This window comes from Malus sylvestris, chromosome 7 (assembly GCF_916048215.2).
Source record: "Malus sylvestris chromosome 7, drMalSylv7.2, whole genome shotgun sequence".
In the NCBI taxonomy this organism is placed as follows: Eukaryota; Viridiplantae; Streptophyta; class Magnoliopsida; order Rosales; family Rosaceae; genus Malus; species Malus sylvestris.
Genome location: NC_062266.1, coordinates 34,241,314 through 34,257,321, shown reverse-complemented (window position 1 = coordinate 34,257,321; position 16,008 = coordinate 34,241,314). Strand labels below are relative to the sequence as shown.

At 34.6% G+C, this 16,008-nt stretch overlaps 1 protein-coding gene and 1 long non-coding RNA gene across 2 annotated transcripts; both read left to right on the top strand.

Annotated features, from left to right (window-relative positions):
• Positions 1-299: 299 nt before the first annotated feature.
• On the top strand, positions 300-1,488 carry LOC126627782 (uncharacterized). Its single transcript, XR_007625133.1, has 2 exons — positions 300-511; positions 1,300-1,488. It is a non-coding gene; the product is annotated as an uncharacterized LOC126627782 (long non-coding RNA).
• A 4,167-nt stretch (positions 1,489-5,655) lies between these two features.
• LOC126627778 (uncharacterized) lies at positions 5,656-7,254 on the top strand. Its single transcript, XM_050297331.1, has 3 exons — positions 5,656-5,896; positions 5,988-6,893; positions 7,007-7,254. Exons 1-3 carry the CDS (start codon positions 5,836-5,838, stop codon positions 7,033-7,035), a joined length of 996 nt encoding a protein of 331 aa, XP_050153288.1. The 5' UTR covers positions 5,656-5,835; the 3' UTR covers positions 7,036-7,254.
• Positions 7,255-16,008: the final 8,754 nt, after the last annotated feature.

Below are 16,008 nucleotides of genomic sequence, written 5' to 3'. Positions count from 1 at the left end.
AGAGCTAAGAGTAGGGGTGGAATTTTTTCCCGAAAATCCCGAACCGTCCCGAACCCGTCCCGAAATTTGACCGAAAAATTCCCGAACCGAATTTCCCAAAATATTCGGTACCCGAAACCGAACCCGTCCCGAAAGTTTCGGTTTGGGATTCGGCCGCAACTTTGAAAGCGTTCGGTAATCCCGAACCGAACCGAATATTATATATATTTATTTATTTATTTTTAATTTTTAACTTGAACCGTTGGATTTGTTAAGATCTATCTAATCCTACCGTCCATTGAGTTAGGTCATTTGTTAGGTTAGGTCTCTCAGACTCTCTATCAGTCGCTCTCGGTCACTCTCTCAGTCTCAGTCTCTCTCTCACAGTCTCACCTCACACACACTCTCACTCACTCACAGTCCTGCCGCTCCACTCCTCCGTCGAATCCACGCCGCTCGTCATCCTCCATCGACTCAGGCAAACGCAGGAAGGAAGACTCGAATCCGACACCAATCGAGTCCCAAAATCCAGGTTAGGGTTTCTGATTTTCACTGGGGTTTTGTTCTTTAGTGTTTAGGGTCAAATTTCATGTTGATTAACTTGATTTCTGAGTGATTAGTTTGTCGAATGTGTAAGGGTTTGAGGACTGTGGGTTTCGAATTAGGGTGGGTCTGTGCAGGACCTGCATGCAGGATATGGTTCTATGTGTTTTGAATTAGGGTTTGAGGACTCTGGATTTCGAATTAGGGTGGGTCCAAATGATACGGTATTGAGTGTTTTAATCCCAATTCTATGTTGTTGTTCTGTCTGTGACTCTGTTTAAATATCTACCACTTTTGGAGTATTTGATTTCTTTGATTATGGCAACCCTTTGCTGTTCGCATGTTGAAATATGGCCTCAAATTTTGTGGGTTAGCGAATTTGTGCATTTATTTTTTCGCATTTGAAGATTGAAGCATTAGATTGAGATGGAAATGTAGTTTTATTGCAATACAAGTTACTTTGTTCAGAACATGTTTAGAGAAGCCGGGTTTTGTAAAGAAACTGTTGTCATTCTTGAGTAAATTGCAGAGAAATTGTTTTGATTGTTGAGTTTTTGTATTCATTAGTTTCAAACTCGCTTAAAGCATTTGATTGTTTATTCCATTTTGCCATGCCAAACAAAATATCTGAGGCGGTGAATAACATTTTAACTTTACTTCTTTTAGTTTTTATTCTCATTTTGAGTTCTATGTCATACAATGGACCACTCTTTGGAATACATACAAGGATGAGTTTGAGTGTGATACTTAATTTTGGCAATTTGTTTTTGTATTCAGGTCAGATTTTCAAGGATTGTTTACCTTTTCCCGAAGTTTGGTTTGTAACTTAATCTAAATTCATTCGGAAGTTTGGTTTGTAAAACTGACTTATTTCATTTTGGTTGCATGCACTTTTAATTAACTAGTTTGGTAGACAATTGTGAACTTAAGCTTAACTTGTTAGTTGTTGCTTCCTTGGTATGAAAATTGAAACTGAAAATGTGAAATTGAAATTGTGAAACTGAAAAATGTGGGCTGTGCGGGCAGGGCAGTGAGCTGCTAGCTTGCAATTGTTGACCTTTTTTTTTTTTTTTTGTGTTCTAAAAAATGGGTGGGCTTACTTGTTAAAGAACTTAAAATTGCAAAAAAGTTTTAAAAGTCCAACATTTTGGGCTTCAAGGCCCAATCCCGAAGTGTCCCGAAAATCCCGAAACACTTTCGGGAATCCCGAATTTCGGGAAATGCACATTTTTGGTTCGGTTTCGGGATATAAAATCCCATCCCGAAATGTTTTGGTTTGGGATTTGGGAAAGGAGTTTCGGTTTGGGATCCCGACCCGAACCACCCCTAGCTAAGAGTTAACCATTCACTAAAAAGTGTACCATGTTTTAATTTAACTGGGTTCGCGTGATGGACGAGCTGGATCAAATTTTTTTAAAATTTTTTTTTTTAACAGAAAAAGAAGAGTTTGCCAATTTTTGTTTTATCACCAAATATTAGGTTCAACCATGTTACCACCGTCCACCTTCTCATTAGTGCTATCACTTCTATTATTATTTTTCTCAGCAGAGTCTTAAACTTGAACAACTTCAACTGCTAGGTAGATTGCTTGTCGACTTTGATAGATTGGTGGTATCACACTCTTCTCAAAGAAACCATACTTGACACTCACACATCATATGCATATTGTGCATGTTTGACCTCAACCGATTCCCCTCTTTGCAACTATAGGACAAAAGAACCATAAAAGCTATCATTTTACTGCATTCATAATAAATGAACAAATAAATGAATAATAAAACTGAAAATATTGAAAATGAAGAAACACTAGAAATTCGTCGAAATTGCTACATACTTAAATAGTTAGTTGTTAGGTTAATGAGAATTGGTTGAGATCTAATCCGCACTAGATATTCATCTAAACTTTCACTGAAAAAAAAAATCCCAAACAGCTCAAATGCACTGTAATTTTTTATCATTTACAAAATTACCTCCTGTAACCGGAAAGGGTGATGAAATTTGACAAAGTTAGATGCTTTTTAGGATTGACATGTCACTATCTTAATCTAAGTTTCCTGCTTCTTTTTTTTTTTTTTTTTTTTTCCAAGATCATCCATTTGAATGTTAAACAAAAAAAAAAAATTGATTGTAACAGATAACCTTTTATCACAGTAACAAAAAATAATTATAGCGTTCGATCCCCCAATTCTCCTCCCCGGCCCTAATATTGAAAACCAAGAACTATCTCAGCAATTGAAGAGATGGTCTCCAGGATCCCATTATCGGCGGCGAATGAGGCGGTGGACATATCCATGGAGATATGTAGGCAGTCCGGTCTGGATTCAATCACACACCCAATTAGCCTCATTCATCTCTTTCCAGTGTTTATAGGCAATTCATGCAAATTTAGCCTTTGTTCATGGATGTGTGAAATTTGATTCCAACAATTTGTGCTTTTATTGAGAGTGAACTCATATTTAACGAGTCCACGACCTCTGCCATGAGCAACGACAAATATCCCAACGGAGCTTTGATTGATGCTTTAAGGAACGAAGCGAGGGCTCTCTCTTCCTAAGCAGCGTTCTGCTATGAATCAAAACTAAGTGCTTAATTTCTACCTTTTGTCGAGAGACGAATAAATTCTTTGTTGATTCTACAAATACTTTTCTATTTTGTTGCTAGAAAACAAGTGATCGAAATGGATTGAAGGCTTGGGCCTTATGGTTGCGGAATTAGGTTTGTATAATATAGCCTAATACAATTAATATTAATTAATCAAGACAATGGCCTTAGACCTTGGAAGTTAAAATTAGGGGCGTTTTGATTTAGACCCCTCATTTTTAGGCTTCTTAGATTAAACATCTGTTCATTTTAACAATTTGATTAAACATTCTCCTACAATTTTGGGGCCATGTGTATTTTAATTAACCCATTGTAATGAACCTAAATTACATAATTTGCCATAGCCTTTAACACATGTGTTTCCCGTATCCAGTTATCTTCACGCCAAAATGCAATCAAGGTTCCTAGATTCTTGCTAAATGTCTCAGAGTTTTAATCCAATAAGAACACTAATTGTTGAATATCAGAAGGATTTGAATTTAAGGATATTAATAATGTTATTTTTATCTAGTTAATTATATTTTCCATCGGCACTTTTTCCTTCCTATGAACGTACCATAAGTTTTAGAAGCCTTCTTTCCGTACTGAGGTCGACGTTGGTATTCAGGTTCTAGTTATCGATTTTTATTCAAATTATTAGTTGGGTGTGTTGATTTTGATTGTCTTTTGAAGTCGAAGGTGGGAGAAGAAACAATCCGCTCAAACATGGGAGAAGAAAATTGCTTCCTAAAGAATAGGCACGTATAGAAATATATCTACATAAAAGGATATATATGGAATTTAATACTTTACATATTAAATTAAAAAAAAAACACAATAATGACTTGTAATCTAAATAAATATAAAAATGCTGACATGTCTATTTTTAGGGCGTCCTAATCAAATTTTGTATTAGAACCAATGTTTAATCTAAAGAGTATTAGAAAAGTGAAGGGGATTCTAATTTTTCTTTAAAAGGGGCTTTAAAAAAAATTAATCAGATTCATTAATTTTAATTTCGGATTAAATTTTTAATTAATTTATTAATTAAAAAAACATTTTGATCAAGACACACAGCTCTTAGAAAGAGTTGTGTATTTCATAGTTTCCAAGTAAAATCATTTTTCAGACAATAAACACGCAAAATAATTCGCTAAAATTCTATAATTCAGTGCAGGTTGTAGAATTAGGTAGTTGTATCCTAGTTGAGCAGACGTTGTAGAACCACAAGCACAAGAGTGAGACAGAAAGACTGTTAGAAGGACATAGCTATTGCGCTAACCTCTACCTTTGATTCAATCAAGTTAGTATCATTTTAATTTCTGTATTTATTTTGTTATTTCATTCTGTATTGCAAGTATATTTCAGTAATTAAGAATAAGTATTCCAAGTTTTGTATTTTTTTTATTTTTTGTTTTTGAATTGTTCTCCAACATCTGCAAGACCCAGACTAGAAGGCGTTGATGGTAGAGAACGAGCAGAACAATATTACAGATTGCGTGAAGGCCAACTTGCTATGAACTAAAACAACACAACTGCTCCGACGAGCATAGCAGAGTCCCAGTACGCGAAGAAATTCATTGGGGACAATCACCCCTAAAGAAAGCATAAAGTTTAACTCCAGAACTCCCCTGAAAAACCGAGGTTCCAGACGACCTCAAATCCATGGAAGAACGCAAGCACACAATGTAAGAATGACTTATATGTGAGTGTCATTTAAACCACAGTGCAGATATACAAGTGAAAGGGTTGTATTATGTAAGGACTCAATTATATGAATTACACCGGATTAATTCTATATTAGAGGGAAAACTAAAGGTGGTTATCAATTCAAATAAAAGGCAGTTGTAACCTACACAAACTGACAGCAACTGCATCTCTGATAGGGAGATACAGTTGCAGCATATAAAGTCGATTTTGGTCTCTCTTCTCGGGCACTACTTGTTCTCATATCGAATACCAGTCCTATTGAGAGTATTGAGATACTATTTCTGAATCCAAGAGAAGAGAAGACAAGATCATGGCTTCACTGTCTTCCACTCCAAGTAAATATATTTCTTATACTGTCACAAACTCTAATCATGCACATACTGCATCTAATATGGTCATGCATAGTTTTGATTATTGTTTTAAGCACTGTCATATTGGTTTAGTTGTAATCGATCCTTATACATATACTTGTCTACATGTGGTATCAGAGCCACACAACTGAAACCTCTTTTCAGATAAAGAATGGCTATTTTTTCCCGCTGTGCATGACAGTGCTCAATTTTTGGTATCAGCATGAAATATTTTATCAGTGCATGAAATTCGAATTTTGTGAATTGCATTGTTTGTATCTCTGTTATTTCAATAAGTTATTAACTTGCTTCGTATCATTTCGACATACATATATGTGTATATGCTTGAAGATTTATGCAATAAAAGGTCTGAATTGCAAATGAGCACACTAATGAATCATTACTTATATGTAATTGATGTTGCATTCATGACAGAAGGAAACACTCTGAGATGAGTCTAGTATAACACTAAAGTGTAGGGCTAGATAATTTTCAGAACTTGAAGAATAATGCAGAAAGTGTGATTTACAAGTATTAACAAGTAAAATGCTTCCAAAGGAGTGACTTTACTGGGTTCATTTGTATAATCAGTGTATAGTGAGTAATGGATTACAATCTGTCTTGTGCTCTAACTTGCCCAAAGGTACTGTTATAAGGATAGTTTTTGTAGTCAATGACTTGGCTATGCAACATTTGGAACTTATTCATGTATATGGACAGTTTCTTGCCCAAAGGTGTGACTGAGTCTATAGTTTAAGTATGACAAGAAAATTCTGTAATTATTTCTTGGTCATAGATTCACAAAATTCTCCAAATTTGAAGCAGGTTTCAATATGATGAGTTTGGTTAATGTAGAGAAATTGAATGGCAATAATTTCAAGGCATGGAAGCAGCAAATTGAAATGAATCTTGGTATGTTGGAGTTTAACATTGCATTCAAGGCTCCTCAACCTTCTGCATTGACAGATCAGAGTACTGCACAAGAAAGAGAATTCTTTGCGAGATGGGATAGGGCAAATCAAATGTCCTTACTTATCATGCAAAATTCAATGGAGGAACACATCAGGGGAGGAATTCCTAGTTGTGATTTGGCTAAGAATTACATGGACAGAGTTGAAGAGAAATTTAAAAGGTCAGACAAGGCTGAAACTGGTGCATGTTTGTTAGCACTCATTAACACAAAACATGATGGTTCTGGAAGCATTCGTGAGCATTTGTTAAAATTGGTCAACATTGCAAACAAGTTGAATGCAATGGATATTGGAATAACAGATCAACTTCTTGTGCACATGGCACTGTACTCTTTGTCCAATGATTATGAGCAACTGAAAGTGAGTTATAACACACAGAAGGAGATTTGGAGTATTAATGAGTTAATTGCTATTTGCTGTCAAGAAGAGGAAAGACTGAAGAAGATGAGGGCTGAGACTAGTGACTTTGCCAACCTAGTAAGTGTTGGAAAAGGCAAGGGGAAGATTACTACAGTTAGAAATGAGAATTACAAGGGAAAGAAGCCAATTGCATTCAAGAAGTCTGTGCCAACTGCTGGAACAACTTTTGGTTCCAAGAAACAGTTCAAGTCTACTGTGATACCTGCAAAAGCTCATGCTACCTCCATTGCTTCTGGACCTAAGAATAATAACAATGGTGTCAAAAGATGTCATTTTTGTCATTCTGAGGATCACTTAAGAAAGGATTGTCCTGATTTTAAAGCTTGGTTAATCAAGAAAGGTAACAAAATAATAAATGTTTTTGTGACAGTAGAGTCAAATATGGTTTTTATTCCTCAAAATTCTTGGTGGTTTGACACAGGTTGTTCAATAAATATAACAAATTCTTTGCAGGGATTTCAAAGCCAGAAGAGAACAAGTAAGGAGATCTACAATGTTTATGTTGGAAATGGGAATAAAGTTGCAGTTGAGTCTGTTGGTTCTGTCAAACTGAGATTGTCCACTGGTTATGTTTTAAATTTAAGTAATGTACTTTATGTTCCTTCCATGAGAAGGAACTTATTTTCTGTAATTCAATTTGTCAAGGATGGTTTTTCATTTGTAGGGGATGTTAATCAAATTAAATTTTATTTCAAGAATCAGTTTGACAATCTTATTGGTTATGCATTTCCCAATGGTGATCTTTGGCAAGTTCAATGTTCTTACCATCAAGAATGTTTTAATATAGAATATTCAGCCTCAAAACATGTGTCCTCTGATGACCAATCTTATATGCTTTGGCATCAAAGACTTGGTCATATCTCGAAAGAAAGGATAATGAGGTTAATCAAGGATGGTATTTTGCCAAAATTAAACCTTAATGAATCTCCAGAATGTATTAACTGCATTAAGGGCAAAACCACAAACTCAACAAGCAAAAAGACAGCCACAAGAAGTAATGATCTCCTAGAGATTATATACACTGATGTATGTGGACCATTTCCAACAAAAACCATTTGTGGGAATTCATACTTTGTTCTTTTCATAGATGATTTTTCCAGATACACTTATATATTTTTTATCTCTGAAAAATCTCAAGTTTTGACTTGTTTTAAAAATTTTAAGTTAGAGGTTGAAAAACAATTGGGAAAATCAATTAAAGTTGTAAGGTCCGATTGTGGAGGTGAATATTATGGAAGGTACACAGAGAAAGGACAACAAAAGGGACCATTTGCCCTTTTTCTGGAACAAGAAGGAATTGCAGCTCAATATACAACTCCTGGCAGCCTACTACATCATTTCCCATTTCCATTTCATCTCAGTAGCCTACTGTGTCCACTTCAGTTCTCGTGTTATCACCCCCTATGGTTCAACCAAGGAAATCCAGTAGGCCTAAGAGATCTGCCATTCCTAGTGATTACTTATGTTATTTGCAGGAAGTAGATTTTGACATTGGTGATCATGATAATCCAACTACTTACAAAGCAGCTATGGAAAGTTCTAAGTCCTCAAGTTGGCAAGCTGCAATGGAAGATGAACTAGACTCTATGTACAAGAATAGTGTTTGGACTTTAGTTTTGCCTCCAAACAATGTAAAATCCATTGGTTGTAAATGGGTGTATAAAACCAAGAGGGATTCTCGGGGACAAATTGAGAGATACAAGGCAAGGTTAGTGGCAAAGGGTTTTACTCAAAATGAGGGTCTAGACTACAATGAAACTTTTTCTCCAGTTTCCACAAAAGATTCTTTTCGAGTGATCATGGCACTCACTGCACATTTCAATCTTGAATTACACCAGATGGATGTCAAAACAGCTTTTCTAAATGGTAGTCTTGATGAAGAAATATACATGCAACAGCCAATCAGATTCATTGAAAGGGGGAAGGAAGATATGGTTTGTAAGCTTAACAAGTCAATATATGGACTCAAACAGGCCTCTAGACAATGGTACAAAAAGTTTGATCAAGTTGTACCAGCTTTTGGCTTTGTGGAGAACAAAATTGACAATTGTATCTACTTCAAAATGGTGAAGTCTAATTTTATTTTTATGGTTCTTTATGTGGATGACATTTTACTTGCCAGTTCAAATGTTATTTTACTTGAAGAAACCAAAAATATGTTGTCAAGTAGCTTTGACATGAAGGATTTGGGTGCAGCACACTATGTTTTAGGCATTGAGATTACTAGGGACAAATCCAAGAGGTGGTTAGGGTTGTCACAAAAAGCTTATGTTGATAAGTTTCTCAAAAGGTTCAATATGGAGAATTGCAGTGGATGTGGTATAGTGGATGAGATATACCACTTGGCAAGGGTGACAAATTATCTTTATCTCAGTGCCCCATTACTGACTATGAAGTGCAGGCAATGAAGGACAAGCCTTATGCTTCTTTAATTGGCAGTGTGATGTATGCTCAAGTATGTACAATGACTGATTTGGCTTTTGTGTTAAGTGTCTTAGGAAGGTTTCAATCGAATCCAGGATTGGCTCACTGGAATGCAGGTAAGAAGGTGTTGAGATACATGAAAAGAACTCAGTCATATGTGTTGTGTTATCACCATGTAGACGACTTGGAATTGGTATGCTACACTGATGCTGACTTAGGTGGATGCATTGATGATAGAATGTCTACAAATGGATACATTTTCTTACTGTGTGGTGGTGCTGTCTCATGGAGGAGCAAGAAACAAACTACAAGGGCAGTATCTACTATGGAGTCTGAATATATTGGTTGTTTTGAGGCAATGAAACAGTGTAACTGGATGAAAAACTTAATTTATGAGATGAAGATTGTGAGAAGCATTGAAAGGCCAATTAAGCTTTACTGTGATAATACAGCTGCAGTATTCTTTGCTAAAAACAACAAGAGATCAGAGGCATCAAGGCTTATGGATATTAAATACTTGAAAGTTCAAGATAAAGTCAGAGAGGGTGTGATTGATATACAACATATCAGTACACATGACATGGTCGCAGATCCATTGACAAAAGCATTAAATGTTACAGTCTTCAACAAGCATGTATTAAGAATGGGATTGCAGTCGGAGTAATCTGCACAAGTATGTATTTAAGTTGCAAAAGCTGTGAGTAATGCTTAATATGAATTCATATGTTATGTTAATGATGATTAATGCAATTGCAAATGTTTAAAGCAATTAAGATATCTGCAGTATCTTGTGACCAAAAGAAATGTGGGAGTGCTTGATTTACAAGCAATTAAGTCCCAAAATTTTTTATTCTCTCGGCGACAACAAGAATGTGCTGGAGCTTAATCAGTTTGTGGTTTTGAGGTATAAACATTGTATTCAATGTTGTGTAGCCTTAAAACTCGACAGATGAACTCGCAGTATATGGTTGTAAGAGTCACTTAATTTATACAATCTGTGATCACATTTCACTTTTATATTTTACAATTAAGAATGATGGTTTAATCTCACTCATGTGGGAGAATGTAAGAATGACTTATATGTGAGTGTCATTTAAACCACAGTGCAGATATACAAGTGAAAGGGTTGTATTATGTAAGGACTCAATTATATGAATTACACCGGATTAATTCTTTATTAGAGGGAAAACTAAAGGTGGTTATCAATTCAAATAAAAGGCAGTTGTAACCTACACAAACTGACAGCAACTGCATCTCTGATAGGGAGATACAGTTGCAGCATATAAAGTCGATTTTGGTCTCTCTTCTCAGGCACTACTTGTTCTCATATCGAATACCAGTCCTATTGAGAGTATTGAGATACTATTTCTGAATCCAAGAGATGAGAAGACAAGATCATGGCTTCACTGTCTTCAACTCCAAGTAAATATATTTCTTATACTGTCACAAACTCTAATCATGCACATACTGCATCTAATATGGTCATGCATAGTTTTGATTATTGTTTTAAGCACTGTCATATTGGTTTAGTTGTAATCGATCCTTATACATATACTTGTCTACACACAAGGCATACAAAGAATGAAGCTGGACTTGGCCTATTCCGAAATAAGTTAGCATGAACATTTAGGTTCACAAAAGCTTGCAAGGATGGATTATAATCCCTAAACCAAAGGCAAAGGCTAGTTTGCTCTGTGCAGACCAATACCTCATCACAAATTCAACTCGTAAAACCTCTTCTGAAGTCTACAATTAGCTTTACAAGCGACTCAGTCCAAGTCCATCAATGCTCTGACTGAGGACGCAAAGCTCGTAAAATTCTTGGGTCAATTTATACCTTAAACTCATTTTGCGCACTTAAAATGATCATCATCGTAATATCGATTTTTTGAATGAATTTCAACATAAGGTCATTTGGAGATGAAAGCTAAGACGCTGAAGATCATTGTCAAAACTGCATTCTCGTCATAACTGCCTACATGTGGGAAAACAAAGATTTCAAAACCTTTCCGATTTTTCCAAGTGACATGCCATATATGCCTGGAAAGATAAGAAGTAGAGCTACAATGTTATTATTTTTCCAGAATTTTCCAAAAAACAGAACAGTCTCGAATCTGGCATGCAAAGAAGCTGAACAGTAGTGGGCACTAATGGCGAGAGCTTGTCAACAACCAATCCATTAGCATCTGCAGCAACGTCCTCAATTATGGCCAAGGACTCCGGGCAACTCTAGCTCAGTATCTATCTATCTTTGGCCTCAAAACCATGCTGGTTGATAATAGCCAGACTAGCATTTCTACTAGGGATTGTTGATGTTTTGATGTTTATATTATTGGAGAACAGTCAGTTTTATATATTGTTTGATGCAAAATAATGATCAACTTAGAAAAGAGATCATTTAGTCGAGTCTTAAGCTGGGGAGACTTAGAAGAGTGATCTTCGCCTAGAACCCTGCAAAATAAGACTCGGGTCACCCTTGACGCCAGTGTGGTGCCGGCCGAAGGGTTCTACTAATTTAGAAGTAATTTTGGTAGAACGTTAGCCTAAAAAATCGATAATAATTACCATCTTTGGGGAATAATGCCTCTTTCACAGAGAAAATGTCGGGAACCTCTCGTGTGTTGTCAGATATAGGATTTAATGCTCGTTTACTGAAAATGAATGCGTTGGCGACACCTGCCAACGCGCCAAAATAGGGTTGAGAGAATCTTTGTCGGATCATCTATGTGAAGATTTCGAGCAAGGTATAAAATATCGATGATATCGGAAATATCGGTAGTTCAAAAACACATAAATTTCGATGGAAATATCGGGATATTATAGATATCGATAAAAATTGAAAAAAAATCACGGAAATTGTAAGAAAAACTTTGAAATTTTCATTGAAACTTTGCAGGATGTTTATTTAGTCAATTATCTATTAGTTTATCAAAAAAAATTGGAAGGAAATGCATTGTATGATAGATATAACTGATTTAAGTTGATTATATAGCGAGCTGGCAAACATTGTGAGTGTAGAAAATATGTAGTAATTAATGAAAGAAGTTTAAACATACTATAATCATTTATATATAATGAATTAATACAATATTTTACACTTTATACATTGCATAGTAAGATACATGAGTAACTTAGCAAGGTCTAAAATATCGATAATATCGGAAATATCAATAGTCCAAAAACACGGAAATTTCGATGGAAATATCGGGATATTATAGATATTTTAGACCGTGATTTCGAGAATCCTCTAATCACATTCGTTCATTGTGTATCGCATAGTCAATTTTTGTTAGGTAGAGTTCATATTCAATTTGAAATAAAAAAAAATTACAAGGATTTCTGACCGTAAAATGTACGATGAACGGATGTGATTTGAGAATTCTTGAAATTCTCTTCATATTGGTAGATCAGGAGCCAATCCTAAGTTGACAAATGGACGAGTCTTTTTCGGGTCAAAGCGAAGATCAGGGTTTAACTCGGTTGCTGGGTGATAAGTCCAGGTGCTGGGTCAAGACACGGCCAATCTATTGTACGGCACTTGGGCGACGTTGCCATGGTTGAGTCAAATTGGGTCCATGTTCAAGAGTTGGGTAGATAATAGTTGACGACTGGAAATCTGGAAGGCCTTGACTTGACCAAACTTTGCCAACATGTAAGCATGCTGCATGGAAGAGATGGAAGGGATGAGTCTTCTTGACAATCACTCAACCTTGTCATGTCTTGAGTAGGGAGTTGTACGGATTTATATTTTGATACTCAGCCATCCATGACATAAACATATATAATTTTAGAATAATCGGTGGGTGAGCTAAACTAAAATTATTACTACGAGATCAAATTGTTATATTTTTTTGTTACTTACATAAAATTACATAATAACAAGTTTGAAAGCAATAATTTAAAATAAGAAATAATACAAGTTTATATGATAAATTATATTTCTAAGAAATCTATCAGAAAAAATATATTAAATTTATAACTGAATTTTTAAAATATGAACTCTTAAAATTCAAACAATAAACAAATAAAATTATCAAAACTTAATAATACAGTGATAAAAAACGTACCTGTTAATGAAAAAAATCAATAAACATTCTCACTTGTATGCTCAATTTCTGTGAACTGCAGACGAAATTCTTTGAAAAGTAAAAAAACGGCCACTATTGTATTGTACCCCTCTCAAAAAGCCGAAATAATAAAATATTAAAACTTAGGTAACCTAACATAATAAAATATTAAACTTACTTTTCAAAACCGATGGCTACTCCTAGAAACCTAAACTAGTCAAATATAAAAGTCTATGGACTACTCCCTAGAAAACCTAGGAAACGTGCATCAGAAACTTTAACATAGTAATTAATTTTTTATTGTTAAATAGAGACGTGTTGGTGTAATTTGAAATATAATATTATTAAATTTCGGTATTGATTAAAATAAATAATTTATTTATTTAATATTAATTAACTCTTGTTTTTTCTAAAAGTAATCTTACTTTTCAAAATTTTTACTTATTGGATGGATTATAACAATTAAAAATAATAAAATATTTTAAATTATTAGTATTTTTAATCTTAAACAACTAAAACTCTTCCTATGCAGCTATGCTAGAGCCCACCCTAGCCTTGTTACTGGCTCCACCGTTGAAAGTTATAATGCTTGACAAAATGATATAATAGACAGAGGCACAAGGCCTAAAAATTCAAGGGAATGAGGCATGCTGTGTATTAAGGTCATCTCCAACCGACGGTTGATCAGAGAGCTCATTTTAGTCTTATGGCCCTCCAAGATTCTCTAAGATATTAACATTTTAATAAACAGTACATGACCATATTTGCCTCCGTCTCTAACCGAGGGCTATATGGCTCGTTTTAGCCTTGTCACAAAAAACCGTCTCCAACCGAGGGTCATAGGGTCAAACATAATTTATGTTTTTTAATGTTGTATAATTTGTATGTTGGTTAATGTTATTTAATGTTGTTTCATATTGTTTAATATTGTTTCATGTTACTTAATGTAATTTAATGTTGTATAATGGCTTAGGAAGTTATAGGAAAAAATAGAATTTAAAATAAAATGAAACAAATTTTGTAAAATAAAAGTTATAGGAAAAAAATAGAATTTAAAATAAAACGAAACAAATTTTGTGAAATAGATAGGAAATAAAAATTTAAAATAAAATGAAACAAATTTTGTGAAATAGAAGTTATAGGAAAAAATGGAATTTAAAAAAAAAATGAAACAAATTTTGTAAAATAAAAGTTATAGGAAAAAATAGAAGTTATATGAAAAAATTTGTAAATAAAAAAAATAAAACTATAAAAAATAAAAAAAAAAACTAGCCGTTGCATTTGAATTTTTTCTTAATAATTCATGTCGGTTATAACCGTATATTTAGTATAAACGTATTCCTGTCGGTTATAGCCGACAGGAATTCCGACACTTTAAAAAAAAAATATGGCCAGCCCGAGGCTAGCTGGCTGGTTGGAAGTTGCCAGCCCTCTAGCCCTCCAGCCCTCTCCGATTCCGTGAGATCCTTCCAGATTCGACAACCCTCTGGCTTAGCTCTCGGTTGGAGACCGTTTTCAGACTATTTTGGGCTCTTTGACCTTCTGAATCCTTCGATTGGAGATAGCCTAATGTCTTCGATTTACGCTGGGCAGATTCATTCATTGTGTCAAACAAAGCAACACTTCATATGGCATTCCTTTTTCTTTTCTGTTTTTCCTTTGAATAAATAGCCATATATGCCACTCAAATATGAATAAACTGCGTACTCATTGTTCGATACAAAAAATGAAACAGTACTCTATTTTACTTGGGCACTGACTGTTCAGTAGGAGTTTTAAACTTTTTATTAACAACTTTATGAATGCACACGGGTTTTCTCAACAAAACCTATCAAATCAAATCACCCTCAGTGGCCAACCAAATATCAAGGGATGTGCACATCTCTTTTTACTTCTCACACACATCTTATTAATTTATGTCTGTTGATCTTCTTTAATTCATCCGATCCGACGGCTGAAAACCAAAAAGGTGTGGAAGAAGTAAAAAAAAGTGTGGATATCACATCCCAATATCAATCTTCTTTTTCCCAAGAAAGAAATATTGCATCAGTTCCAACTTCCACGAAGTGGCACACTATGGCCCTTCTAGATTTGCAGAGGATGCAAAGCACATGGCCTTTGAATGAAATGGTGAGATTTGGAGCAGCCGAAGAAGTATAGAGAGGATCTAGAAGAAAACTTAATTAAAAAGATTTTCAAAATTTTGAGTTATATCGAAAAATATAAAAAACGTGTTGTAAGTGAATAATATCATAATTGACTTTTTAAAGTAAAAATATGATTTTTCGTTAAAATGAACAACACCGAAACTTTTCGTTAAAGTTTTCTAATTTTTAATGTATTTTCGTTCCATTTTTTGTTAAATGACCAAAGTATCTATGACACCGGTTACAAAATTATTTTTGACCCCTAAGCTCGAGACAAGTTGTTTAACAAACATATTACTGAAGAACAATCTTTTCACAGTACCACTGTATAATTAATCCTTGTATACAATGACACAGCCGATTCTCAAGGTTTCGGTAGGACTACTTGTTTATTTCTTATTCATGTTCCTCTCCCACTGACTTTGTGGACCATTTACATTATTATTCGAATAAGAATGCATTATAAAAGCTTAAAAAAAACTAGTTAGATCGGTATCATAACATAATTAATGTACCAACCTGGTGTATCCCAAGCTTACAACATATTATGCCCAAAAAATAATTATTTAGTATTTGGTAAATTGGTACGTGCCAAAGAAAAAAAGGTGCTAGTGCCTAAAAGATTAATTGGAATTTGATTAACAGTTTAGGGATATAATTGGATATATTGAATGATATATGGGGCAAATGGCTCTCTACTACAGTGATAAAGACAAGTGTTACCCTAACATCATAATGAAGGTTCAAATTTTGTCGGCTTCCTAATTTAATATCTAAAATAACAAACCTATAGTTGGTCAAAAAAAAATGATAAATG